The 27,563-nt window shown below is 42.7% G+C and overlaps 2 protein-coding genes across 2 annotated transcripts; both read left to right on the top strand.

Annotated features, from left to right (window-relative positions):
• The first annotated feature begins 714 nt into the window (after positions 1 to 714).
• cc2d1a (coiled-coil and C2 domain containing 1A) lies at positions 715 to 16,880 on the top strand. Its single transcript, XM_070856565.1, has 28 exons — positions 715 to 769; positions 974 to 1,044; positions 1,169 to 1,298; positions 1,594 to 1,697; positions 2,113 to 2,358; positions 2,505 to 2,820; positions 3,427 to 3,536; positions 3,639 to 3,711; positions 4,995 to 5,093; positions 5,199 to 5,326; positions 5,845 to 5,917; positions 5,995 to 6,128; positions 6,435 to 6,522; positions 6,784 to 6,860; positions 7,047 to 7,142; positions 8,197 to 8,319; positions 8,540 to 8,598; positions 9,524 to 9,640; positions 10,646 to 10,719; positions 10,807 to 10,865; positions 10,961 to 11,112; positions 11,238 to 11,328; positions 11,402 to 11,557; positions 12,859 to 12,990; positions 13,100 to 13,226; positions 13,370 to 13,446; positions 13,573 to 13,620; positions 13,719 to 16,880. The coding sequence occupies exons 2-28, from the start codon at positions 988 to 990 to the stop codon at positions 13,749 to 13,751; spliced, it is 2,979 nt and encodes a 992-aa protein (XP_070712666.1). The 5' UTR covers positions 715 to 769; positions 974 to 987; the 3' UTR covers positions 13,752 to 16,880.
• A 1,167-nt stretch (positions 16,881 to 18,047) lies between these two features.
• mri1 (methylthioribose-1-phosphate isomerase 1) lies at positions 18,048 to 27,290 on the top strand. The gene is made up of 6 exons (XM_070827947.1): positions 18,048 to 18,244; positions 19,350 to 19,573; positions 21,608 to 21,777; positions 21,873 to 22,049; positions 22,150 to 22,374; positions 25,892 to 27,290. The coding sequence occupies exons 1-6, from the start codon at positions 18,113 to 18,115 to the stop codon at positions 26,023 to 26,025; spliced, it is 1,062 nt and encodes a 353-aa protein (XP_070684048.1). The 5' UTR covers positions 18,048 to 18,112; the 3' UTR covers positions 26,026 to 27,290.
• Positions 27,291 to 27,563: the final 273 nt, after the last annotated feature.

Genomic DNA, 27,563 nt, shown 5'->3' with positions numbered 1-27,563 from the left:
TGATAAAGTGAAGCAACTGTATATCAAGTAGAATTTGTCTTTTAGTCTTTCAAAAATATGAAATAATCATGCATTATTTCTGTTTAACAGTAGCTCATAAAAGTTAGCCCACATTGTGGCACAATAGCATCTCCTTTACCACTGGTGCTTGCTTTTCCTTTGGCCATCACCTTTCCCTAAAAAATAAAAAGAAGTTAGCTTAATGAAAGACAACTTAGATGTGAAAATGTCCCAGTTGCTATGACTGAATACTGTTGGCTAGCTTAAAGCAAACTAACAATAGTTTATGACATTGGTTTTTCTCACAACAGTTGATGTAGGTAGGGGGCAGCTAGTTAGCTAATATCAACCAAGTTTCACTGAAAGAATGAAGAAAGATATGAGTCAGCTAGTGAGTGGTCAAATAACACATTCATGCTGAGGAATTCCCAGAAACTGGCACACAGTCACCAACTCATTCATATTTTTCCTACGCTCATACAACAACCACCCACCTGAGCGGAGCTGACCTGAAGCAGTACGTCTGTTTTACGTTAGCAATGGGCGTGATTTGCCCGGCCGTAAAGCGCGACGTGCGTTGCCAATGGAGACCATGGAAATGCAATGTCGGAAGTAAATTCCACAGCTTGTCGTTCTTGTTTTGATAGCGAGAGCTAAACGTGAAAGCATACCTGCCTGTTGTACATGTTCTGCGCTTTATAACGCTGTCTCTGAGAAGTTTTCTTTACTTAACCGAGTCGACAGCTGTGTTGCTGGGTAAACTGACGAGGTAAATAGCTTACCCGTGCAGCCGTTAGATATGTGAAAATGTAAATGTAACTCTATGTTGTACGAGCTGTTAGCTACCATGAGCACAGAGGCTACCTCGACATAAGACACAAGTTGAGCAGTCTGACTTATTGGCACAAAGTGTCTGCTTTTGAAGGCAGTGCTGACTCTGTACGCCCCTCACTGTTCTCCTTCTACCTTACAGGCAGTATCGGTCCCATGAGTCGCAGCCGGAACCCCCCTCCCCGGGGTCAAGGGGCAGCACGGGCCAGACAGGTAACACCCATCATGCATGATGATGACACACATTAACGACGATCCCCTGTTAGTTTGTCAACAACGGGTATGATTCAGCAGGTCTCTCCCCGTCTTTCCTCGTGTCTGTCTCGCTGTGTCTCAGATGGGGCTGCTCCTTGACCTGTCTCCGGATGGAGGGATGAATGATGATGATGGAAATGATGAAGAGCTGGAGGCAGAACTGCTGAATTTGGTAGGAGAAGATGGAGGAGGAGGATCACAAGGGAAGAGAGGTGAAGAAAAACTCTTTTTCTTATTCTTTCTATGTGTAGCACTTGAAGCAGTTGAGTTTGTTTGATGATGCTGATGTATCTGTATGATTTGTGAATATCCTCATGGTTTGATTGCATGTATTGTAAATTTGTCTTTGGATTAAAGTGTCAGCTAAATTAATGTAATTAAATGTGAAAGCAGAGGTGAGAAAAAGCACAGGTTTCCTCTTCCTGTCTCACCCACATTGCTTGTGCTTCAAATTTGATGTGTCATGTCTAATTCAGTACGGTCTCTGTTGTATTTGTCCGTGTTCAGCTCCTGTTCCCATGGCACAAATAGAGCAAATGGCAGCTCTTTGCATGAAAGACCTGGATGACGAGGAAATGGACGATGAAGATTTTGATGATGATGATTTGCTGGTAACTAAATCTCGCCATTTTTATGCCCTGTTAGAACTGAAACAATTAGTGAATTAGAAATAAGAAAAATCTATTATTGATGATGGATTAATGGTGTCAGTCATTTTTTAAGTAAAAATACCAACCATTGGCTGGTCCCACATCGTCCAATGTGCTTAATTTAGTGCTTTTTGGTTTGTCATGTATGATAGTAAATTGAATATGTTTGGACAGTTATGATGGCTATGTTGTCGCTACGTATTCCACAGACTAAATGATTACTTGATTAATCAAGAAAATGGTGAACAAATTAAGTCATAATAAAAACAATTGTTAGTTGCCTTCCTAATCCCATTCATTCCACTGGTTATATAGTGATGAAGCTTAGCTTTAAACATCTGGATTTCCCTCTATAAATCAGTGTTTCCGTACATAGGCAGAACTGAATGAGGTTTTAGAGGATGACGAGGAGCAAACTCCCGCTCCCACCCGTCCTGCCGTCACGCCGATCGCTCCCAAAGCGATCGTCACATCCCACTCTTCTCCTCCTGCTGCTCCCAGTGGTGCAACTGGGTTGGAGTCCCACCTATTGGAGCGCATTGAAATGTATGAAACAGCCATTTCCAACGCCAAGGCAGCAGGAGAGACTAGCAAAGTTCGAAGATATGACCGTGGGTTAAAGGTAAGATGGAGAAGATGGAAAACATCTCCCACAACCTCAGTACACGTTGATCCCCATACTTACCTATAAATCTAAGACTTAATGTTGTTACCTCTCTTTAATGTTGAAAACATGTGTTTATGATTTTTTTTCCCCCACAATCCTAGACACTGCAGTCAATGTTGACGTCTGTCAGGAAAGGAAAGCCAGTGGATGAGGAGGAGATCCCGCCTCCTGTTGCTCTTGGTGGAAAGCCCAACGTTACAGCCGAGTCTGAATCGGTCAAGGAGCGAGAACTACCCGAGCCCTCGCTGATACCCTCCCCTCCCACAAATCAGAAACCTCTGAGGGAGGCTGCACCGACAGTTCCTACCATGAAGCCGCTCCATTTGGCCCCACCCCAAAAGCTTTCTGCTGCTATCACCCCAGAAACACCTGCCATCTCTCCCCTCACTCCGAGCCAGCCTGACACACAGCACTCAGGTAAACACACACGTGGTCATGATAACATATAGAGTTCTCTGTGGGTGACTTGCAACTTCGTCTATGTTATAAATGTTATCAGATTCCACTCAAAGAGATTCAATGACTATTGGTCATTTTATTTACATGAATTGAACGAAACTCCTGAAACGACTAGTTTATTAATGGATTGGTAACCGAAGCAATGACTCATTCCATAGTGCGATCCTAATGCCAATTTTGATTTACCTCCACAGGAATAAACGTAGTCTCTTGTTTCCATTCAGCACATTTGGGCTTAACCCTTTGACAAATCTATTGTATGTTTACTCTTGTTGCTGTTTAAAAGTCACTCACTTTTTCCATTAACTGCTGATCAGATTGCAATTTAAAATTTTAAATATTAATTCATCTACTAAATGTTAATTGACTACATTCATCATCAAAAACAACAAACATCATCAGTAGTTTTTATTTATTATTGCTCACAGACAGTCACTCACAAATGTCCTGGCTAAACGTCACTCTGATCCTCCTGAGCTTTTGAACGGCCTTTTTGTTTTGTTTTCTGTTTTTGTTTTTCTCTCATTTCCAAAAAACACACACATATGCTTTCCCGCCATTCAGAGCTGAAACGGGCAGTGTTGTCCAGACAGAGGGAGTACAAGATGGCTGCCATACACGCCAAACAGAGCGGCCACATTGACCAGGCCAAACAGCACTATCTCACTGCCAAGGTAACATAACCAATGTCGTGTTCACACATTAATAAATCTATTTGTTTGTGTAATTGTATATAGAAAGAGTTAATCCTAATAGAGCTGACCCCGTTTATGCAGAAGCTGGACGTGCTGGTGGCGGCACTGGATAGAGACGAACCAGTCGACCTGAGCTTGCTACCTGCTCCTCCCGGTCAGTGCACCCACTATTTTACCCACAGCTTTTGACTTTTGTTTCGATTGCTCTTTTCTAAAACAATTTCAGTAAAGATTTATGAGCAATGACAGTGACCAGGAGTCCAGGAGTTCTGTTTTCATGATCTTTTTAAAATGTACTTAAATTCCCTCATAGTAATCATCTCTGATAATTTCAGGTCTCTATACATTTCTTAATGAATTTCATTTAAAAGAAGGGAGTGCTAGAGTGAGAGAATGGAGATCCGATTTATTCTAGTTTTGCATCACTCCAAAGAGCACAGAAAAGTCCTTAAATGCTTATCAAGCTACTCTGGCACAGTTAAATCCGGTTCTTTGGTCTCCAGTTCTATGCATGTCTCAAACACTTTTTACTGAAATAATAATGTTCTGAAAGTAGAATTTATTATAGTAGCTGGATATCATACATTCACTATGATGCATTCATAAGCTTTACCAAGAGCACATACCATGTGTACTGATGGTCTCACATCAACCTATTTTTTAATAACTAAGTGCATACGGCAAGTTTCTGTGCTCGGCCTCTTACTATTTACATTTTACATTATTATTATTATTATTAGTGTCATAGTATCCATTTTCAGCTCTTAGGGCTCTTTTCTAACTAATCTCTTTAGTGTTGCTCAGACATTATACACGGCATAACCTCAACCTTGTGAGTGCTAATGAAGCAAGAATACGTTTTATTCTATTTTTATTAGGACCCATATTTCTTATTTTCCATCTTTGATACACATGTTGGTCCTGAAATGGCAAATAATCTTGTAAATATCTGGGAATTTGACTACATAGTAGTCTGACTTTTAAACCTCATGTGGAACAACTGGCACAGGATGTGAAGAAAAACAATGGGTTTCTTGGTGAAGTCAACCATCATATCTGTGCCTGACTGTAGAGATATTCTGTAGTCTCATGCTGCTCATTTCACCTTAAAACAACTTGATGGCCTGTGTTTCACCACAGGAAATAAATATCATGCTCATCAATATGAAAAAGTAAGCTAGTCCTCACCAATAAGAAGAATAAAACAACATTTTTGTGTATAAATGGGTAGCACTTTAGCACTTGCAAGTCTCATCATTGGATGAATTTCAATTTTGGACCCTGGACCTAAAAAAGATATGCGATTGTCTCTGATGCGGTTTGTATGTGGCTGGCTGTGTTTTATTGTCTCTTATTTCTTGTGCTTACATGATTGAATAAAAGTTATGATAATAATAAACTGTCTCCACCCCTCCACTGATGCCTGATCATCTGCAGGAGCAGTAGAAGCAGAACACTGTGCACCTCCTCCTCCTCAGTCTTCCTCTGAGCCTGCTGCCCCCACTGCCCCCACATCCATGAAGGTGGCTACTGCTGGTAAGACTCCTGCAGCCCTGATTGTTCATTTTCACCAGGGTGCAGCATAGGGCAGATGATTTGAAAAATAAAGTGTGTGTGTGTGTGTGTGTCTGTCCTGCAAAGACCTGCCTGCTCCCAGTAGTTTGGCAGAAGCCCTGCAGCAGAGGATGGACATATACAAGTCAGCAGCAGAGGGAGCCAAGACCAAAGGAGATGATCGTAAGGCTCGCATGCACCAGCGTATTGTCAAGGTAAAAAAACACAATGCACTTCAAATATTGTTGTTACTATTTTCAAAACGTTTTCCCCCAAAATCTGATGTATAATGCATACTTACAGCTGAATCTGTCTTGTACTCTGAGGGATGCTGAAATGCACAATCTATTAAGTCCACCTCTCAATTAAGTGGAGTTAGCTGAGGCGGGGTACACAGATAAAACAAGAACATGAAGGATAGGACTGTTGTGAAGCGTGTATATTGCTTTTGTGGGAGTGGAAGCACATTGATGACACTGATTTCCATGTGGGAGTTTTGCTTTTGTGGTTTCTGTCAGCATTGTGTGATTTTTTTTTTTTTTTTTTGTTCTGTAGTCAAAAAAACTCACTTTTGTGGGTATTTGCAGTTAAGTGGTGAGGTTGCAATGGTTGTAGTTTTTCTGACTCATAGTTTTGCTTATAAGAGTAATAATACCAGTACATAACAGTGTTCAGCTGGAATATTGCTTTAATAAGTGATAATAGAATAATCAATCTCCTCTTTTCTTAACAGCAATACCAGGACGCCATCAGAGCTCACAAAGCTGGACGACCTGTCAGCTTATCTGATCTACCTGTGCCACCAGGTAACTATCTCCAGGTGATTTTTGGGATAGTTTACTCTGTATAGTTACAATAAGTTTTGTGTGTGTGTGTGTTCTAGGCTGTCCACCACTTCAGGGCTCAGAGGGGGGTCAGCAGAGCTTCATGGGTGTTCTGGAAACAGCTATGAAAATAGCTAATCAGGATGCAGACGCAGAAGATGAAGAAGAGGATGGACAAAGAGAAGCTGCCAAGGTAAAAAAAAAAAAAAAAAAGAGCAAAGGCAATACCAAATGTTCAATTTGTTATTGTGCAGCCAAGGAACCTGATTGGTTGCTTTTAACCAAGATAGCAGTGTTTTATTGTTTGCCAGTTTCTGTATTAGGTTATTTTTAAACGTAACTAAATTTAGTGAAGGCGCAGCTGAAATATTGGTAATAATAATAACTCAAGCTCACACGTCTCAAGCTGTTTTAGAGAACATTACTGTTCCTCCAAATCTCTATGTACGTTCATGGCATTTGTCTGATGATCCTACCCTTGAGTGTTCTGTCTCCACAGCCTGCCGTCCGTCCACCCACCCAGAAAGCAAAGTCTCCAGCTCCTCAGGCCCCTGGAGGCTCCTTAGCTCCAAAACTGGGACTTAAAGGTGCGCGCAGTGTGTGTGTGTGTGTGTGTGTGTGTGTGTGTGTGTGTGTGTGTGTGTGTGTGTGTGTGTGTGTGTGTGTGTGTGTGTGTGTGTGTGTGTGTGTGTGTGTGTGTGTGTGTGTGTGTGTGTGTGTGGTGTGTGTGTGTGCGTGTGCGCGTGCGCGTGGGTGCACCTGCACACCTGCATGTGCTAAATATGCCATACAAAGTGTTTTGAGTGTTACACAAGGCAGAGTTTCACTTCTTTTAATTATCTTTGCAGCCCAGCAGCAAGTGGATTTCCTGTTGCTAAGGCGACAAGCTTTTTTACGTGCAGCGCTGCGCTCCAAACAGATGAAGGTAAGCTGTGGACTTTATTTTTCTATATTGTTTTTTTTTTCTTCTTTTCTCTGTGCTGTAGATAGATTCCCTACCATCTTTGTGTTTTTGTCTATGTCTTTATCACAGTTGCCTGTTGTTTCATTGCCATCTTGAACATCTGCTGTGTTTTGACTGATGCTTCTCCTGCTGTTTGCTTGTGTGCAGGACATGACGGGAGCAGCGCAGCACCTCAGACATGCCAAGGGACTGGACCCCATGATCACCGCTGCCAAGTCTGGCCTACCTGTTGATATCACCAAGGTCATAAATATATTCTCATGTGCAAATCAACGACCTGCAAGAATATACAGAGCAAGTTTGTGTGTGTGTGTGTGTGTGCGTGTGTGTTTGTTTGTGTGTGTGCTGAACATGCTGTCACAGGAACACAGGCAGCCAAATGTGTGAGGTGTGTTAACACAGAGTGCGACAAAAATAGAAGATGGTAGGAAGGAAACATGGGGTGACATCAAAACACCTTTGTGCTCACCATTGTCTCACCTTCTGTGTGCTTGTGTCTATACTTGTGTGTATGTGTGTGGGTGTGTGCCATGTATCACTCTGTTGTGGGGACATACATTTCTTCACACAGTCACATTGTGGGGACTTGCCTTCCTTTTGGGGACAAACTCTAGCTCTCTGCAATGTAAATCATTAAATTTGAAGACTTGGTTTATGGTTAGGCTAAGGGTTTGGGTTACAGTTTTTATTTAACTTGCACTTTGGTTTGTCACTTTACACTTACGGTACATTTCTATAATTTATTTTACACTGCAGTGTTCATTTTACTACTTCTGTGTTTGGCATTTTTTATCTAGATGAATGTAAGCTAATGTAATGTCCTCTGAAGTGATGGAAAGACAGCTGTGTCTGTCTGTCTGTCTGTGTATGTCTGTATATTCCCAGCGTCATACCACTATTCATATTTCATATGGTTGCTACTTATCTCATATAACTGCATTTCACTTTCCCACATCTTTGCTTCAACCCCTATATTTCTCTCTGACTTGCTGCCTCAGTGCAATTACCAAGAATATTATGCTTGTGCCTCTGGTAGTTTGTCTTCCTGTGTGTCTGCAGGATATCACACAAGCTTAAAAACAAATATTCACAAATTCCAGTGCACAGGTGGACAGATATATATAGAGCTGGTTAGATTTTGGTGCAAGCTGTACCTGTGTAGCAAATCATAAAGTGATATTCAAAGGGTCAAAAAAATTGATTAAGCTTTTATCTAAATTGGTAATAGTTATGTTGTTCTTCCTGCACACGTTATTTTGTTTCTCACTGCATTTATAATTGTCCTCCCTCCTGACAGATTCCCAGTGCTCCAGTAAGTGAGGAAGACTACTCCCTGGCTCGCTCCCGTGCTTCCCCTCTCTCCCCTCGCTCCAGTGAACAGTACCACGGCCTCATGGATCTTTTGCGGAAGCAGCACGAGGTCAGGACACACCTCTCCCGTTTTCTTTTATTTCCACTTTGAAGGAAAGTGCATCTCCTAATTCTTGTTGTATTGGTACTGTACAGAAAAATTGTTCATCACTTTTCTACTTGTGCAGCATTTTAAATAGACAAGTTGTGTATTGTTTGTATCCATTTGTCTTTGGCTATTGTCTGTTTTCTCACCCACACCTTCTTTTGTTCTGTATATCAATCTACAGAAGTGTCTGGGCTACTCTCAAAAGTTTACACAAATGGGCAGTGTGGCTGAGGCTCTGAAGTAAGAGACATTCCTTATTTGCATGTTTGTATATGTGAATGTGATTACGCATGTTATCTGCAGCCATGCTAGAATTCAAAGCCTACTCTTTTCTGCTGCTAAACGTTGAGCTAAATGCAGATGCACCTCAATTCACAATGTTATTTTTGATTAAGATTGTGATTAGATATTTGGGAATCAGGCCAATAATACATTTGTACATTAATCATTAAATTTAGTCAGTTTATGTTATGATTTAATGGTGTATATATACATTTTTACACTCAAAATTAAGTTTGGGAGAAACATTACATGCAGCTGCCAAAAACACCAGAGCTTGAGATCATTTCATTGATGATTAAATCTACAAAAAGACGCACGAAATGACCAAAGTTGTCAAAGCGCTAATCCTGACCAAAGAAATTCATTTTTTATTACATTACAAGCAGAAAAACAAGGAAGTTCTCCAATTTGAGAAGCTAATGTTTGACTTTAACCTGCTAAATGCTGCTTATTTTTGACATTATTTTCAACCAATTGATTTATTCGGCACAGCACTTCAGCACAGTTGTGGTGTGTGCTGTCACTATGGCAACGCGCTAACTGTGATTTAAAACATACAGTGTAACTTTGATTATCACACTGCATATTTTGTATGAATGTTTTTTACATATTTTTACACGATTTAACTGACATACATTACACTTTTGGGGGGGATGTTGCTGAAGAGTCTGCATTGCTTTTTCTTCAGATATGCCTTGAAAAATATTTTCAGATCATGTTCCTTAAGTTCTTATGTAATCCAAGAATGTATGTTTTTGTATTAGCAAATAAAGCTGTTTGGTTGTTAATGCAGAGATCAAACCGTAACATTTCGGTCACCAGGCCCTCCTGTAATATGAGATATGAGTGTTTGTTTTTAAGGACCATCTCTGTCTCTCCTCAGGTTCGAGAAGCTAGTTGACGAGTGTATGAAGAACATAGAGATACTGAAGAGTGCCCACGCCAAGGGCCAGCCAGTCCCCAAGTGCCGCACAGAGGAGAGGACCTTCAACACTGTCAAGTCAGCAACAAACTCACAGATAATGGATAATATTATATTATAATGTATTCTCTTTGAATGGCATGTGCTCCACAAGGACAGAAAGAGTGTAAGTCAACACTTTTTAGCCGAGGTAGCAGCTCTAGGGATGGAAAGGTGGGTCAGGTGGTCCACCACTTTGGTTCACCTTGAAAAATCTCAACAACTGCATACCAACACACTAGGCTAAGATGGGGAATATGGTAAACATTATACCTGCAAAACATCACCTTAGGATTGCCATTGTGATCATATCGGCATGCTGATGTTAACATTTAGTTCAAAGCACCACCATGCCACACAAGTATAGCCTGTGGGAGCTGTTGACATAGCTGTGAAGTCTTGTTTATCAGTGAATGCCCAAATTAGATAAATTCTTATTTTACTTACTATAAATCATTATATTTTTAGTGGTTAGAACAAGTTTTCTTGCCACGATTACTATCAGAGATTTTCCTTTTAACTCTGGTAAAAACCTACAATAAGAATTTAAAATCTGGCACATGTGAAACCCTATTTTCCTTTGATTTGCATGCAATGATTGACTCTGGTTGCATAATTGTCGCATCCCAGCTAAGGCAATTTATTTCTTTTTGTTAACATCCCTGAAACACAGTTGCAAATGAAAAATTGAACAGTCAGTAGATCAATAGGTCATCATAATTCTTATTTTAATTATAAACTTAATTAATCTCATTTTAATTATGAACTGAATGTCTGCACCGGTTGTTCAATTTTATAAACCAATGTTTTTAAGCAACAAGAGGGATTGCGTTTCCTGACTAGCGTGGTTAATGAGTCAGAGTGACTCACTGTGACTCACCTTGGCTCTGCTCCAGTATCATATCAAGCTAACAGCTAGGTGACTCTGGCACTGACTCATTCACCAGTCAGGATTCTTTGGCTCTCACTGATGCTGACTGCTGTCTGTCTGTCTGTCGGGATGCTGTTTTCCGAACGGTCATGACCCCTGCTTTCGTTATGCAGGACGTACTCCGACCTGACGCCTAATGAGCTGATTCTGTACATCATCAGAGGCATCAACCTACCAGCTCCCTCAGGTACTGAAGGCAGGTCTGCATCTTTGAAAAAAACAGGCAGAAATGTGTCAGATGTATGTTCACGCTCACCCACCTCTCTGCCTTCAGGTGTCTCACCTAACGATCTGGATGCCAGTGTGAAGTTTGAGTTTCCTTTCCCCAGCGCGGTAAGAATCGTTCACGCTTAGCGAGCAGATTATGGATGTGTCGCTCTGTTTATATCAAGATGTGTTTTAATGCATTCATTTATGTGTGTGCGTAGGAGGAGGCTCAGAGGGACAAAACCAGGACAGTGAAGAGCACCAATAGTCCAGAGTTTAAAGAGCAGTTCAAGCTGAACATCAACCGCGCCCACCGAGGCTTCAAACGAGTCATCCAGTCCAAAGGTGTCAAGTTTGAAATCATCCACAAGGGGTAAAAACCACAACTGCTTTGGAGCAATTTTGGCAGAAGTTCCCACGTTTACTTTCATGATTTGTGCTGTAAACGTCATGTCTGTTGTGCTTTTGTCAGCTGTGCTCTTCTCTCTGTATTTGCAGAGGCCTGTTTAAAACAGATAAAGTAGTGGGCACGGCTCAGCTGAAGCTAGAGGCTCTAGAAAACCACTGCGACATTAGAGAGATCATCGAGGTGAGTGTTTGTAGCAAACGTATACACACATACACACACCAGGTCTATCTAACTGTGTGTATGTGTTTTATAGGTGATGGATGGACGTAAAGCTACAGGTGGCAAGCTGGAGGTGAAGGCGAAGATCAGGGAGCCGTTATCAGGAGTTGATGTCCACCCGGTGACAGAGAAGTGGCTGGTTCTTGAGCGTGCGTCCTCCCTTTCTCCCCCAGAGAGACAAAAAGAACGGGTGAGTAGAGTCAGGGGTTACCTGACCTGCATGTGTGTAGGCTGGGGATGGAAACTGAAGCACAGCAAATCTCCATCTTTGTGTCTGACTGGGATGAGGTGCTTGTCAGATCATCAAACACCATCTGAAATCTTCCCGGTTCCTGTGTCCTACAGTTTTTGGAACATTTCAAAACTAACGATCCAACAGTCATTGCCACCTCATGCAGCGATTGGCCAGCTGTGTGGAAGTTTGAAAGTATGCAGGATTTTAACATCTCTCCCAAGCTCTTCTTTCAGTCTTCACACAACTAAAAAAAAACAAAACACACTTTTTGTGTCTTTAACCAAGCGCAACACTGTGAACGCCTTTAAGGAGAGACAGTTCCAAAGTGTCTAACATCAATCCCCATCTGAGCAATTATCACATCTCGCCTCTCTCTATTAGCGCAATTACATCCACCTGTTTTTTTTTTGTTGCTTTTTTTCATTAACACATAAAAGAATACCTTGGAAACACCACAGCATTTTTTTAAAAATCCAAAACGTTTTTACCCTTTACCCTTACCCTTTTTAGCCTAACCAAGGAAGGAATCTGTGAATTACCTTCAGCTAGAGTTCCTGTATAAATTAGGCCTCCATCTGTTGCATTGCTTATCTGCATGCAACAAAGTTTAGTTTGGTCCCTGTTAAATACACAAATGAATTTAACAAAAGCAAAATGAAAATAGACTTACATCATGTTGTAAATGAAGCATGTGACCAAATTCTGGCAGACAAAAACATAAAATCTTTGTGAACAAGTGAATAAACTGAAACATTAACACGTGACACAAACAGAGGCTGCAGATTTCCATTATGATTCCCACATCTATGTCATTCGTTTGAGGTTTCACTGGGGCTCTTTTAATTCTCTCATCTCCTCATGTCCTCTTCTTCAGTTAATGCCACTAGCTGTTTATCTCAATGAACATACTCGTAATACTTATAATAGTGCAAAGAAATGTTCATGAATTCGCATTTTATTTTGTGTTACATTTTTCTTTTTGTGTTACATTTGGATGGAAACCTGACTTATGTCAGCAGGCTGTTCTCCCCGCCTTGAAGTAAGGCCATTTGAAACAGCTTTTAACATTTTTACTTTTGGGCCTGGTTAGACAACACATCGTACAAACCGGTTTGTTTCAAGCATAACTTGGCCTTCATTCAGGATGTGAGTTGCTGGCCTATAAATGCAGAAGTCACAAAACCTAACCCCACTTGGCACAAAAATATACAGATAGCATTGGTTCAATGAAGTGTGTGTGTGTTTGTTTGAATCAGGCACCATCTCCTCGATCTAAACCCAAACATGAAGCGAGCAGCAGGAGCAGTCATCCCAACAACTCCCCTCCACAGTACAAACTCCACAGCTTCAGCCTCCTCAACTATGACAGGGAGCGAGCGGAGAGAAAGGTATTTGTGTGTTTACGTACGTATGGTCTGAGCCCGTCCACAACATCCTTAATGATTGTATTGGGCCGAGAGTACGAAGGCCTCGTCAGTCATTACACCTGTCTCCCAGATAGCAGAATACCGAAAGGCTCGACGGGATCCTCCATCCGACCTCGTCCATCAGCTCAAAGATGTCACCCACAGACTGCAGTGGCAGAAAGCACAGCTGGAGCGAGGCTCTCCTGCTCTGCTGACAGGTAAAACACACACACACACACACACACACACACACACACACACACACACACACACACACACACTAGTGCGTATGTTACTAACAAGTGAGCGTACGTCTCTGCCTCTCCAGTATATAACCCACATCTCCCTTCACCACGTGTAGAATACGAAAATGTGCTGCGGCGCTTAGCCCAAGGACTTGCTGACTCTGTGAAGAAATTCTCCAGCCAAGGCAACAGGGTGAGTGCAGAGTCAGGGTTGGCTGTTGAATGTGATGTTTGCTGCTCGTGTGTGTATGTGTGTGTGTGTGTGTGTGTGTGCCAGGTTGGGACTCATGTTGGTGTAAACTTTTCGTGCTCTTTATAGGAGGCTGCCAAGGATGCGCTGGGCCGGTTGAAGATGGTAGAGAGTGAGGTATAGCTTACTGTGTACTGTCAATATAAAAAAATGTTTCATCATCATCTCGTACGTGCATTTATCCAACATGTGTCCTCTTTTTCTCCCTGCTTCAGCTGGAATCGCTGAAAAGGAAACGCACTGGATGACGGGAGAGCAAGGGCGTGGAGACTTGGCTGAAGTACTGTTATATCATCTCTCTCATACACACTCCTATACAAACACTACAGTGGGTACTTTACGCACCTTCAGCATGATTCTGGGGTGCTCATGTCCATGACAACTGCATGAACCAACCTCATAATCCTGTCAGATGATGATATAACTTGTGCCGCTTGTGGTTAGTCGCCTGCCTCAGTTATTAAAAATAGATCTGTAACTACAAAGGGACACCGAAATTAAAGCAAGCATTAAAACGAGAGGGAGTTTTATTTGCACTTAAACAAGAGAAGCACTACAGGAAGCTGCTTCTACAGCACAGCTTTACAGACCTTACCTGTTCTACCTGTTCATTGTTTTTTTTTTAATTCCCATCTTTGAAGGTGTTGATGAAGAGATCCATTGGAAGACTTAAAGTTTTACATTTGACACCAGCTCAAAGATGTTTGGTGTCCATAGATGACCAAAAAATGTGTGTGTGTGTGTGTATGTGTGTGTGTACGTCCTCTGAAGTGTGTTTAACCAATGGACTGAGGTGTTTTTAACCCCTTTTCCCATATTTTATGTGTAATGGGCTTAATCTAATCTGTCTGCTCCAGTGTTCCCAGATTACAGTAATCTGCTCCGTTTGGAGTGGTGTGATATGGGAATAAAAAAAAAAAAAACGGGGCTTCGGGGCGCCGCAGCCTACATCCCATAATGAGGGATTAGTGTTTGTGTCACCAAGGAGACGACTAGATCAGACGTAGTCGCCTTTGGGGCTGGAGAGAGGGGGTGTTAGCAGCGTGCCATGAATGTGGCTGAAGCTTAGCTCTGCAAAAGGATTGCTTCTTCTTCTTCCTCATCATCAGCTGTTCCTCTTCTTTGTTGTCTCCTTCACTTTCTTCACACTAATTCCTTCGCATATATTCATAGATTATTCAGAGTCATGAGTAATAGGCTGCTCCACTTGGATTTTCTTTAACCTCTTAAACAATATTAAGTCCATTGTGCTGTCAATTAGAAAATAATTAACAGCTGCTGTGTCAGCGTGCCGCTGTTTTCCACAGATTTTGGCATGTGCGGTTTACAAAACCAGATTCTGTCCCACTGAGCTCTCCAGTGGCAGCACAGTGGATGCTGAACACTCTGCCCACAGGAAGACAACCCAATATGTGTCAGTAAGGCTGGGTAATTGCTCATTTCTATTTTTGGTCCCCCTTAGACATCCCTGTCGTAGGCATCCATGTCATTCTTCTCTACTCCCCACCTTTTTTTTTTGACAAGTCAAGGGGACAAAAGTCAGACGAATCCTGTAAAACTTCAGAAGATGTGTGATGAATGCCGGTGCTTTGAAATTAATCATTTTGCCATCACATGACAGGAACAGTAATGTGACAAATGCGTCTCGTTGCTGCCATGTGTTTTCTGCTCGGGACAGATGTTTCCTCGGTGTGTTTGACAACGCGCTAACCTGACAGCAGATCCTGTTGATCCACATGGATTGCATGCAGCCAGGATGTAGCGGGCTACGTTAAATGAACCCTCTGGTGTGCTTTTATTTGACTCTTAAGTGTGGATGAGGTCTGTTAACCCCACTAATAGTTATTTGGTCATGTGACACCGCAGAGGATCATGTGTTCGCTCTAATCCTCCCTCTGCCTCACCCCATTAGCAAATAATCCCGGTTAAATTTGACCTGATATGGCCCTCCATAGTCTGTGTTGATTTTTATGTAACACTCCCCTATTTTTTATCTATCAGGAGAGGATATCATCTGAATCTTGTGGCACTTTTGATCAACTGATGTGTTTTAGATGGACAGGCCAGTGGACAGATGGCACTTAAAGGACCACGCCAGTGTGTTTGCAACTTTCAGCTCCTTAACTACAAGTGATGTACACTTAACATTTTTGCTGACTTTACTTCAATGCATGCAGCATGGTTTCAGATTGGATATATTTCAGTATGAAAATCATTTAGCAGACTCCAGAAACTTGCTTGAGTTTGAATGAAACATTTGGCCCACTGAGTTGTTTAATCATCGCAGTCAACATCAAGTCTGCATTAATGTTGTATTATGCATTAGTGCAGTTTTAATGCAAATTTGTTGAAAGAGCTCTGCATTAACCATAAAGATTAAGATAATGATGAGTCTACTTATTGTTATTTTCATTCTGTATTCATTCTGAAATTAATGGAAACCAATGGCTGCCTTAAACTGAAAAAAAACGCGGGCCGCAACTAACATTGATTTTCATTATAGATTAGTCAAAGCATAGATTAATCTTTTGGCCTATAATGTGCCAGAAAACAGGAAAATGCCGCTTTTAATTTCCTAAAACCCAAAGCAACCTCTTTAAAGACAGACCCCCCCCCCCTCCAAACAGAGAGATCCAGATTTTCACCATCACACAAGACAAAGAAAAGCAGCAAATCCTTACGATTTAGAAGCTGAATATGGGGAATGTTTGGTGTTTCGGCCTGAAAAATGTCTTAAACGATTAAGTTATTAAACAGTTAGTCATTAAATTGTTTCAAAAAAACTGCTGATGTGTGAACTAAATGTGGTTTGAGGTAACTGGTCTAAAACATGCAAGCTCTGTTATCTAACCCCGGGGTTATATCAGGAACAAAAACTGCAGCCCTTTCTTTCACTCCAAAACCTTTAACCCCATGTCACCTCAAACACAAAAACACACACACACACACACACACTCCCGCCACATCACTCCACTCCTCGAGTAACCTCGTAGCCTCTGAGGCTGTCCGGTTGTCATGGCAACCAGCTCATCAGCATTCAGTGTGGTAGTTGGATGGTCAGGACCGGGGGAGAGGGACATATTGTTAAAGTTTGTCCTGCTGGTGACTCACACTCCTCTCCCACATTTACAAGACAACACACACACACACACACACACTCCTCACTCTTTCTTCTTTTTGTTTTTTTGTGTGGCTCTCTTCTCTCTCTTTATTCAAATCCTACTCTGTAATCTGGCTACACTTCATTTAAAAAAAAAAAAAAAAGAGGATGTTTGGTGGATTGTTTGTCGTTATTGTTAATATTTTCTGTCCTGATCCGTTGTAGCAAATGTATTCATCTGAGCTTGGGGAAACACGATTGTTGAACCTCTGACATTTTTTTTAAAAATCTGTTCAGTCATGTAAGGGCAATCAGTATAAATGTAATATTTCTATACAGTAAATATACAGCAAATGATGCTTTGTCTCTATTTTTCAGTGTACGTCATGATGATTTGTGCAGCTCAAAGGGGGAATGTATAAAGGCCTGATTGTTTAGGCTTTATTATCTGATGTATGAGCGCGGTGTTAACATGAATAAAATGGTGAAACAGTGCCGGCTCTGTGCGTCATGACTTTTCCTAATCATATGAGAATTGCTCATAAACATGATAATGAGCTGATGACATGTTTCAGGAGTCGGTCACAGAGAGTTAAGATTTGATTGAAATATGTGCATCTGTGCATATTCATCATAAAGCCTGAAATATTTATTGATTTAGTTGCAATACCAATCATTCATGGTCATTCTGTCACCATAAAATGTAGAGACTTCAATACTTTGATAGATTGTGGGCTTTTAAAACGGTCATAAAAACAGAACCATATGAAGCTGTTTTGTAATAGTACTATTTATTTGCAGGTGGAGCTGTGAGGTATGAAGGAGTGCAGCAAATGTCACCCAGAGACAAGAGCTCAGTCAATAAAATGTAAGACAGAAATAGATGTATGATTTTTGCAGACAATGCTCGCTGTTGTTGGGGGGTGAGCTCGGGGCTTTGGTGGTATGCTAATAACGTATTTGAATGTGAAATTTCCCCCTGACAAAGCGGGGAGAGATGAGAGGGGGATGGTGCACGGAGACAGAAGAGGGGAGTCTTCGTAAAATCGGACAACCCGCGAGACTTTGGTGGGCGTGGCCACAGAGACGAGGGCTTCCTGCTCGGGTGAACACGTGGTTCCGTGTCTGCCTCCCTGCCTGTCTGTCAGTGTGTGAAGGTTTCCAGCCCTTCTCTCACTCCTCTCCCCTTTTTTTTTATCCTCCCATACAACACGGCAGACCTTCTCCTCTCTCTGCTCCGTCCCACCCGCACCTCCTCCACCTCCTCCTGCCGTACTTCCCTTGTTCTCCTTGCGACGGTTCCCGGGACTGCCGACAGCCAGGCCGCGGTCACTTCAACGTGTATCCGCTCAGAGAGAGAGAGAGAGCGAGCGAGAGAGTGTGTGAAAGTGTGTGTGTGTGTGTGTGTGAGAGAGAGAGAGAGAGATAGAGAGAGTGCGTGTGCGCGCACCCGCCCGCAGCCGGTCCATCCGTGTAATTTCTCCCACTATCCCGCCTCGTTATTCGGCCATGACGCTGGAAGCGATCCGCTACCGGGCCGGATCCCTGCAGATCCTCAACCAGCTGCTGCTGCCACACCAGACCGCTTACGATGAGATCCGCTCGGTGCAGGACGCTTACGAGGCCATCAAGTCCATGAAGGTACGGGGCTCCTTTCTCCCCCTCCACCCCTTCTCACTCCGGGCTTTCTCTCCCTCACTTCCCAGCCGACCCGCATGTCCGCTGCTTGTGTGTTCATTCCCGTCGCGCATGTTTTTTTTTTTTTTGTGTAGTTTTGTGTGTGTGTGTGTGTGTGTGTGTGTGTGTTAATGTCGGCTCTTTTGTGCTCCCATCGCTCCACGCATGTGTTGCCGTCTGCCCGCCGCCGTCGGCCTGTATTCTTGTTTTGGGTGCACCTGCAGCGCCCGACAGCTACCCACAACTCCCCGATTATCCCCCCACCCTCCCCCCAGTAAAACCATCCTTTATGTGTAGTGTTCACATTATCATCTGCAAGCGAGACAAACTAGCTATCCGCACACAGCCACCCACCCATGTAACGCCACCCCCCCCTCCCCCTCCTCCTCTTTCTTTGGGAGAGATTATTGATGAATTATTAATGACCTTTGCCAGGGTTTTTTGTTCGCGCTCGGGTCTTGTGCTGCACTCAGTGACACCTCCAGCCCGCTTCTCCCTCCAAACCTGAAGCACCGACACACAGAGGTGTTCAGGTGGCTCAAGTTCTGTAACAGCTGGGAACATTTGCACTTGTTCATCTAGCAGGGCCGTGCAGATGTTTAACTCTTTTGTCTCCCTAGTTACACACACACATGCAGCGGCTCCTGTGTGTGTGTGTGTGTGTGTGTGTGTGTGTGTGTGTGTGTGTGTGTGTGTGTGTGTGTGTGTGTGTGTGTGTGTGTGTGTGTGTGTGTGTGTGTGTGTGTGTGTGTGTGTGTGTGTGTGTGTGTGTGTGTGTGTGTGTGTGTGTGTGTGTGTGAGTGAAGGAATGTACCATAAGCAGAGGGGGTGATGTCATGATTATGAAGTAATGGCAGGGAGAAAAATGACTCCAAGACAGATGATATCATCTCAGTCAAAGCTGTCCTGACAACTTTTGGCTCAGTGATCTCCCACTTAACAACTCAGTGGTGGAAAGAGATTAATGACCCTCATGAAAACTGGCAGACAGCGGGTGGAAGTTGGCATAGAAACCAAAGATGAGGACCACAATGTGATACTGACATTCCTCCTCCTCCTCCTTTTCCAGGTGCGGGGCGCCCCGGCCATCGCCATCGTCGGCTGCCTCAGCCTGGCTGTGGAGTTGCGTGCAGGCGCCGGGGGCGATGACCCTGTGACCTTCATCAGGGAGTCCCTGTGCCATCTGACCTCAGCCCGGCCCACCGCCGTCAACATGGGCCGCGCCGCCCGCGAGCTGATGGAGTTTGCTGAGAACGAGAGCATGGAGAAGAACTCGGAGCAGCTCAGAGAAAGGTGAGGTGGTGAGAGGGAGGGGACGGCCTCCCGTCACCCACCTGGTTAGCGCACATACTCGGTGTCAGTTAGTTTGTGGGGTCATTGGATTCATTCAAACACTAATTAAAGAGGTGGTTTACATACAAGTCTTTAAATAACACTCAGAGACCCCAAGTGACGAAATTCACAGTCCTTGTTCCACGAAAAAACACATTTCAAAGCTCAGCCAGCGCTAATAACAGGCTCCAGCAGTTTAAGTTTAGTCAAATCAATCATACACACATGATTTGTGTGGCTCAGAGTGCTGAAGTGGACAGTGACAGTGGATTTTCTCTCCAACACCTAGGAATAGATCTCTTCAGGGCCAGCGTTGACGACAGGCCTTTAATTAGTTTTGTAACGTCTTCTCTACCTGCGTTTTGATTTACACAGTGCATATTCCTAAGTGGTTTTTGTTTTTGTTTGTGTTGTTAATTATCACTAATGGAGTCATTTGGGGCCTACTGCAAATGTTTTCGATGCGTCTCCCTTGTAGATATTTGTTGGCTCTGTCTAGAGCACAGCATACTTTTCCATTTGTTTCTTGATGATACCGATCAATTCTGACCAAAATCTTGACATTTTTCTCGACGTCTGTTTGGCTTGCCCATGTGCGTGGCAGCCAATTAATTTATCACAGATACTCTGTGGAGTTTTGGATCACTAGGAGCACTATGGAGGCGCATTTTCACTTGTGGCTCCATGTTTTTGTTTGCTCTTCCACACAAGGATGCACATGTACGCAAAGTCAGGGAAGAGGAAGAGCGTTAGCAAGTAAACATGGATGCAAACAATGCTGGCTTCAAACTTTAAATAAATAGCAGCTCTGTAAGTGTTTGAGGACAGAAATGCATTTGCATTTGAAAAAAAAAACATTTGTTTAACCTTAAGCATACAAACGTTCATTTTGTTAACAGAAACAGGGCGATCTTGAAGGCTTGCAAACAAGGAGCATCTGCTGTCCTTGCTTTGTCATGTCAGTAAAAACGTGTTCCGTGAACTGAAATGATCTAAATGTGTGCTTTTTATATGCATTTTAGAAACCAAGTCAGTTGCTGCTGTGGCAAATTCTCATTAAACACCATCTGCAGGCGTCTTTCTGAAAGTTGTGAAAGCTATCGCACGTGATGATAAAGTGGAAATCTCCTTTACTGTACATGTCATTGCTGATTGTCAGTGTGAAAAAGAGTGTTATTTTTACAGTATTAGTTTGCTTGCTAGTTCAGAGCTGCACATCAAGGCAAACAGGACCGAAGCAGAACATGTGTGAAGGGTTAGGTGAGCCGCTGCTGTCGGTGTTAATGGAAAAATAGGCTCCAGGTGGAAGGTGGCTGTCATGTTAGAGCGATGCACCAAGTTCTGGATCGATATCGGCTCAAATACTGACCTGATATTAAACGGATCGGGTGTCAGCAAGATGCGATCCTCATTTAATACGGTTTCTTTTTTAATGTCATTATAAAAGTCAATCTTTCTGATATCAGTTACAGTCATTCAGTCATGGCACCCAGCTCCACTCCACAGCAACCCCCACCCTCATGCTGCCTCACATAACAGTGATTCAGATGTGTTCCACGCAGGCCGGTATACAGATTTCAAAGTTAGGGGGAAAAAGAAACCACTAGTGTCAGAGCAGGAATCAATATCTGTAGACACACAGACTCGAGGGATCAAAATTGGTGTCAAGACAGAAAAATTTGCATTGATGCCTCCCTTGTTTTGGGCGACTGGAGCTACTAGGAACTCCTTTTCTTCTCACTGGCAGCACATGTGCTGGGTGGCTAATCTGTGTAGCTGAAATATGAGAGAGAATGTGATACAGCTACAGTAGCAGGAGGGATGAGGTAAAAACCAAACATTAAGAAAAAGATTACAGATGAGAAACAGAAAAGGATGCAGAGAAGTCAGGACAAACAGACATTTTGTAACCGCAGACCTGATGGACACATGAAGTCCACCGTTGCAGAAAGAGCCTCTTCTCAATTCCCACCTCCTGTGGCCCCCCTCCTACAGTGTAATCGCCTGGATCGAAGACATGCTGGAGCGTGACGTCAATGACAACAGGAAGATTGGTAACTATGGCGCCCAGCACATCCTGTCTGGCGTCCCGAGGGACTCTGTGACCATCCTCACACACTGCAACACCGGCTCGCTGGCCACAGCTGGATATGGGACTGCGCTCGGTGAGACTGAAGCCGTGGGTGTGAATGAGAAAAGAGGGCGATTGTTGAAATATTTATGTGACTGTGACTGTAATAATGACTCTGTTTGTGTGTAGGTGTGGTGCGAAGCCTCCACTCGCTGGGCAGGTTGAAGCGTGTGTACTGCACAGAGACGAGGCCGTACAACCAGGGATCCAGACTGACGGCGTACGAGGCGGTGGCAGAGGGAATCCCGGCTACGCTTATTACAGACAGCATGGCAGCCCTCACCATGAGAGAAATGGACATCACGGGTGTGTGTTTGTGCGTGATATCGTGTCCCTCCTTCCGTTTATATTCAAACTTTCCAGTTTTCGTAGCGCTTGCTCACCGTCCCCTCCTTCTCTCTGTTAGCTGTGGTGGTGGGAGCGGACAGGGTGGTTGCCAACGGTGACACAGCCAACAAAGTAGGCACGTACCAGCTGGCCATCGCCGCAAAGCACCATGGGATTCCCTTCTATGTGGCCGCACCCAGCACATCGTGCGACTTGAGCCTGGAGAGCGGCAGGGACATCATCATTGAAGTGCGCCCCCCTGAGGAACTCACCAGTATAAACGGAGTCCCCATTGCTGCCCCGGGTAAGAAGTGTGGGGGGTGTGTGGTTTTAGTACGGGGGGAGAGGGGGGAGTCATGAATGTTTTTAAAAGCATAAAATGACAGGAGTGGGTACAAAGGCCTTATAAAACGGAGAGTTTAGTAGAGGACAGAGAGGGATGGGAAAACATGAGGTTTTGGAGAGCTGGATGAGCGTGGCCCTGTTCCAATGTGCCGTCTAAGCCCTAAGCACTGAACCCTCACAGAGTTGAACTGACATCACATGCAGTTCGAGTGCCAGAGTGAAAGAAGAAGACGCAAGTGCTCCAAATGCTGTATGAGGAACAGGACAGCGCTTTGTTAAAGCGCGCTACCTGTCCAGAGGCCATTAAAGTACACTACTCACAAAAAGTTAGGGATATTCGACTTTCAGGTGAAATTTATGGAAAATGGAAAAAGTGAATGCTACAGTGATATTATATCATGAAAGTAGGGCATTTAAGTAGATGCATGCAATGGAAATTTTATTCATCTTAAACAATTTATTGAAAGAAAAGCTAACAACAGTGGTAGGTATACCACAACAAAAAATGTTCAGTGTCTCAATAAATTGGGATGTGACCAAAGGACGTCCACTCCTCTCCTTTCTGTGACTCTTCCAGTCTCTCTGTATCACTGTTCCAACCTCCTGATGACACTCTGTGACCCTCTAAGCTCAGTGAACACCTCCGTCTGAGGACTTCCTGTTTGAAGCCTCCAGTGTTGAGGTGCTGCTGATCAACTGTTAGGTGTCGTCTTGGTCTCATGATGTCAGAATGTGAACAGCAGGATGAGGAGGACTGTTTAAATACCAGTTCTAACTGAAGCAGGAAATGTATTGGTGGATTCATGGATCAAACCTGTTGTGAATGTTGCTGTTAAGCTTCTTGTTAGAGAACAGCAACTTGTGCAAAAAGTACTGAAACACTGAACAGTTGGACATGTGCATTCAAAGGTTTAGAGAAGGTCACATTAAGTTCACCTGGAAAGGTTAGAATGCATTTTAGGTTCATCCTGAAATTTCACCTGAAAGCCGAATATCCCTAACTTTTTGTGAGTAGTGTATGTGACTCCGTGCTGCTGTCTGCTTGTAAGCTTGCTCTTGAGAACTCTTTCATCGTTTTCTCAGCTTTCCCGCTCCATCAGTGCTTTTGTTTTGTGTTTTGGGGCGTTTTTATGCCCTAATTAGACGGTGACTGTAGAGAGATGACAAGAAATGGAGGATAGAGAGAGAGATTGGGGTGTGACACCAGATTGGAACCAGAGATGTTGCACTTCATTGTGGACATTAGTCATGTGCTTTACGTGGATTTGATAGAGCTGAATTTAGTAATTTGTTCTCTAATTATGTTGCCAGAGCAGAGGGGTGCTTTGTGACATCACAGTAATTAAAGCACTCTCATTTAATGAGCTCACTGGCCCCTGGAGAGAAGGATGTGTGCTTGTACAATAAGTTTCCCTCTCGCTTTAACTTTCGTAGAGCATCAAATGTATAGTGATCTGGGAATGAAAATGGTCCCCAGCAACTGCACTGTTTACTCCTGTTTTTTTTTTAAAAAGTACAGGGCCCAGCTGTTTTAGGAAATAACTGAAAATGGCTGAACCCAACAGACAGAGTAATGAAGTAAGAAAATACTGAACATCAGAACAGGGCAATTGTTTCCAACCTGGGGATCAGGTTTGCAAGATAAATCCATGGGGTCGTGAGTTGATTAAGGGGAGAGAAAAAAATCCCAAACATGGTCTGCTACATAACATGTTGTAAAACTTGGTTACAAGTAAGGGGTAATGCCCAACGAGGTATCCATCATCAGGAATTAATGGCCAACATAAAGGCAGAGAACCATCCAACGCAGAGCGTTGTTTAAACAGGAATTAATATACTCCACGGAGTCCAGTAATTCCTGATTATGGGCACGCCAAAAGGCATTATCCCGCTTACACCATGGTCAGTTGCCAAAGAAAAAATTAAGATTAATTCTTTTATATTTTCATGCATTTTGCAACCAAAATCTGAAGTTTTTCACAAGCCATTACACCGTTTCCACAGTAACACCTGAGGGTCAGACTACTGCCTGGAACAATCAGTGCCATCCCTTTTGGTTCTTATGCAATGGAAACGTTGTTCACTTATCTAGTAAATAGGACAGATCATAGATACTATGTGACAACAGGAGGTATTTGTAGTCCATTCAGCTCATGCATCCCTTTGGTTCAGCTGTTAGCCAGAAAGCTAACGTTATGCTAGCAAGATTGGCTGTAAATAATGCTGCATGCGGTTGACATACAGTAAACATAGTTCCACAGTATGTTTAACAGCTAGCTAACCAGCTATCTCACGATCCCAAAATCCCTATCAAGATTTTCACAAACAAATGAGGCCTCGTGTAACGTTACAGCCGCTGCAGCCTGAAGCTGTGAGCTGAGTGTGAGATGATCGCTTGTGCTCACTTCACCCTACAGGATGGTTGCCCTGATTTTCCACACAGCGAAAGTTTTTCAGGATAGCAGATCACAGATCACAGGCTGTCCTGTGTAAACAGTTCAAAGACGTGATCAGAGAGTGATCGTGTGATCCCAAGTCTAGTTGATCAGTCTGGTTCCTGCAGCTTGTGTGTCTCCATCTTGAGGATGAGACACTGAAGGACCAGCGTTACAATCACTGTTGGAAATAAGCTAGCTTGGTGTAGTGCTGCCACAAATTATAAACAGGGGCTCTGATTGCGTCTCTGTTGCTATGGTTACTCCAGCCAGAGCATTAATTTAGACGGTGAAGAGACGGATTCACTGGAACTACTTAGTAGGTGTCCATTATCACTTTGTAACAGACAACCAACAGCCAATCACAAGCAAGTATTCATCCAGGCCATGGTATAATCCTTGTTATGCTCTGGTGAAATACTGCAGTGTTTTAACCCTTCAGGGCTTTAAAAGTGCTTCAATAAATAATAAATAAGTACTTAAAATATATAGCTAAAAGTAATGGATTTCTGGTGCAGTATTTATCTAAAAGTACAGTCTAAACAGTTGTAACAGTTAAGTAAAAGTAATGAATAAAGGATTTAAATCGTTTGTTAAAAGTGACGAATAAACAGTTGAAATGGTCAGCTTACAGTAATGGATGAAATGACCTTAAATAATAGTTAAAATAACATTAGCTAGCTATATGTAGCAGATAAGCTAAAATCAATGGCTAAACACTTGAAATATTTAGCTCAAAGCAATGAATTAATGTTTAGCTGAAGGTAGCGGATAAAAAGTTGAAAAAAGCTAATCAGCTAAAAATAATGGGAAAAGTATAACAGAAATAGTCAAACTGGTGTTAGTTCGCTTAAAGTAACCATGACAGTAGCAGATAACCAGTAGAAATGGCTATGAATAAATGGTGGAAGTGAATGGCGTGTTGATGAAGGGGGTACTTGAGTCAATCTGACATGACTGTTGACTGATTTAAAAGGTCTGGAAAGCCATCACCAGCCTTATTGTTTAACCGTGTCACTCATTCCTACCCGTGTGCTGCAGGTATCGAGGTGTGGAACCCGGCATTCGACGTGACCCCTCACCAGCTAATCACAGGCGGCATCATCACAGAGCTGGGAGTCTTCCTCCCCTCTGAGCTCCAGGCTGCGCTCACCGGCCGCCTCACTGCCCTCTAGAGCCACTCAGCCCCCCCTCTGCCGGTCCGTGTGCGCCACTGCACCTTTATGTCACACACTCTAAGACACTCTCATTTCCTTACAGAACACACACACAGTCATAGTTGTGGTTTGATTTAATCTTCTGTCAGCCCAAAGTCACTGTTGCATTTCAGTGGTGCACACAGGAAAAAAAAAAAAAAAAAAAAAGTTCTTCTGTCTCTTTCTCACCAACACAGAGTCACCACAGGGAGTCGAGCAGACACGCGTGCAGTCTCCCCTTTCTTTTATGTCCCTCACCGTTTTCCGTGTCTTCTCCCAAGTTTTCCATCCCGTCTTTCATCCTCTCTTGCCACCTCTTTGTCTTTCTAAATGGCTTCTGCGACAAGGAATAGCGCTCAGCTGGACTCAAGCCCATAAATTCTATTTGGCAAGCAATTTTTACGAGTTGTTACTGAGGTAATTTTTCAGGGCTTCTTCAACCACAAACAAACAAAATAACTTCCAAAAAGACTAAGTGGCATGACTGATTTTTTTTTTTTAATGTCAAAATAGTGGTTCTTATCAGCCATGGTTTCTAAAATGCTGCTACCCACTTGTAAATATACATATCCTTGCTGGTAGTGTGTACATATGTAGAGAACTAACCCCTGCTAGTAAAAGGTACTGCTATTTTAACCAAATATGTGGTTATTTAAAATTAAAGTTGACATCAAAAATGTTATATTAACATTTAATTTCTTTCGCTCTGTGTAGAAACCTTTTTGTAGAGGAATAATCCAAATTTATAGCTCATGGATTTTCACAAGCAGATTTTTAGTGAAATGAAAAATCCTATTTCACCCTCATTTTTTACCCCGTGCAGCAAAATTTTGAACAAGTGGAATTTCTTGATCGGTCCTCGTTAGTCAGCTGAAGCCTATGACAATACATGGCTGTATTTATACCTCACTCCTTGTTTGCATCTTGCTATTCCCAGTTGCACTGTATCATACCACACTTGTACTCTCATAATGTAATTATATATATGTAACCATAGTTATTTCAGCACCATACAGATATTCACCGTACTGCACAGGATGCTCTGTAAGAATGAAAAATATAGAAAGGGAAATTGTGTCATTTTTGCCATAACGGCTTTTGCTGTGAGCTCAGAGGTCTGTTTTGTTGTTGTGTTTCTGTGACATAGGCATTACTATTAAAGGAATCGTTCACCCCAAAATGAATTTCACTTTCATGTCAGTCAAGACAAAAATACCTGTGTAGCTTCTTATTGTTCTTAAACTCAGGCTTATCCCAAATTATCTTTAAACGAGTTTTACAGCCTAGAAAATGGGCTGTAAAACAAAAAAATCTAATAGTAATATTTCTATATTTCCTGAAGGGTTTGTTCAACTAGATCAGCATCTGAGCAATAAAAGAGAAGCTAATTATTGGACTTGAAAGCTGCACAAATCACTATTTTTATATTGACGCAAAAAATGCACTACATATATTGTGAAAGGTGTCGCTCACACTGACCTACCTACAGAGAATTATCACTCACTATCACTCTTTGG

Source organism: Pempheris klunzingeri, chromosome 3, assembly GCF_042242105.1.
Source record: "Pempheris klunzingeri isolate RE-2024b chromosome 3, fPemKlu1.hap1, whole genome shotgun sequence".
Lineage (NCBI taxonomy): Eukaryota > Metazoa > Chordata > Actinopteri > Acropomatiformes > Pempheridae > Pempheris > Pempheris klunzingeri.
The sequence above is the reverse complement of the archived record's forward strand: the minus strand, read 5'-3'. Positions and strand labels throughout refer to the sequence as shown.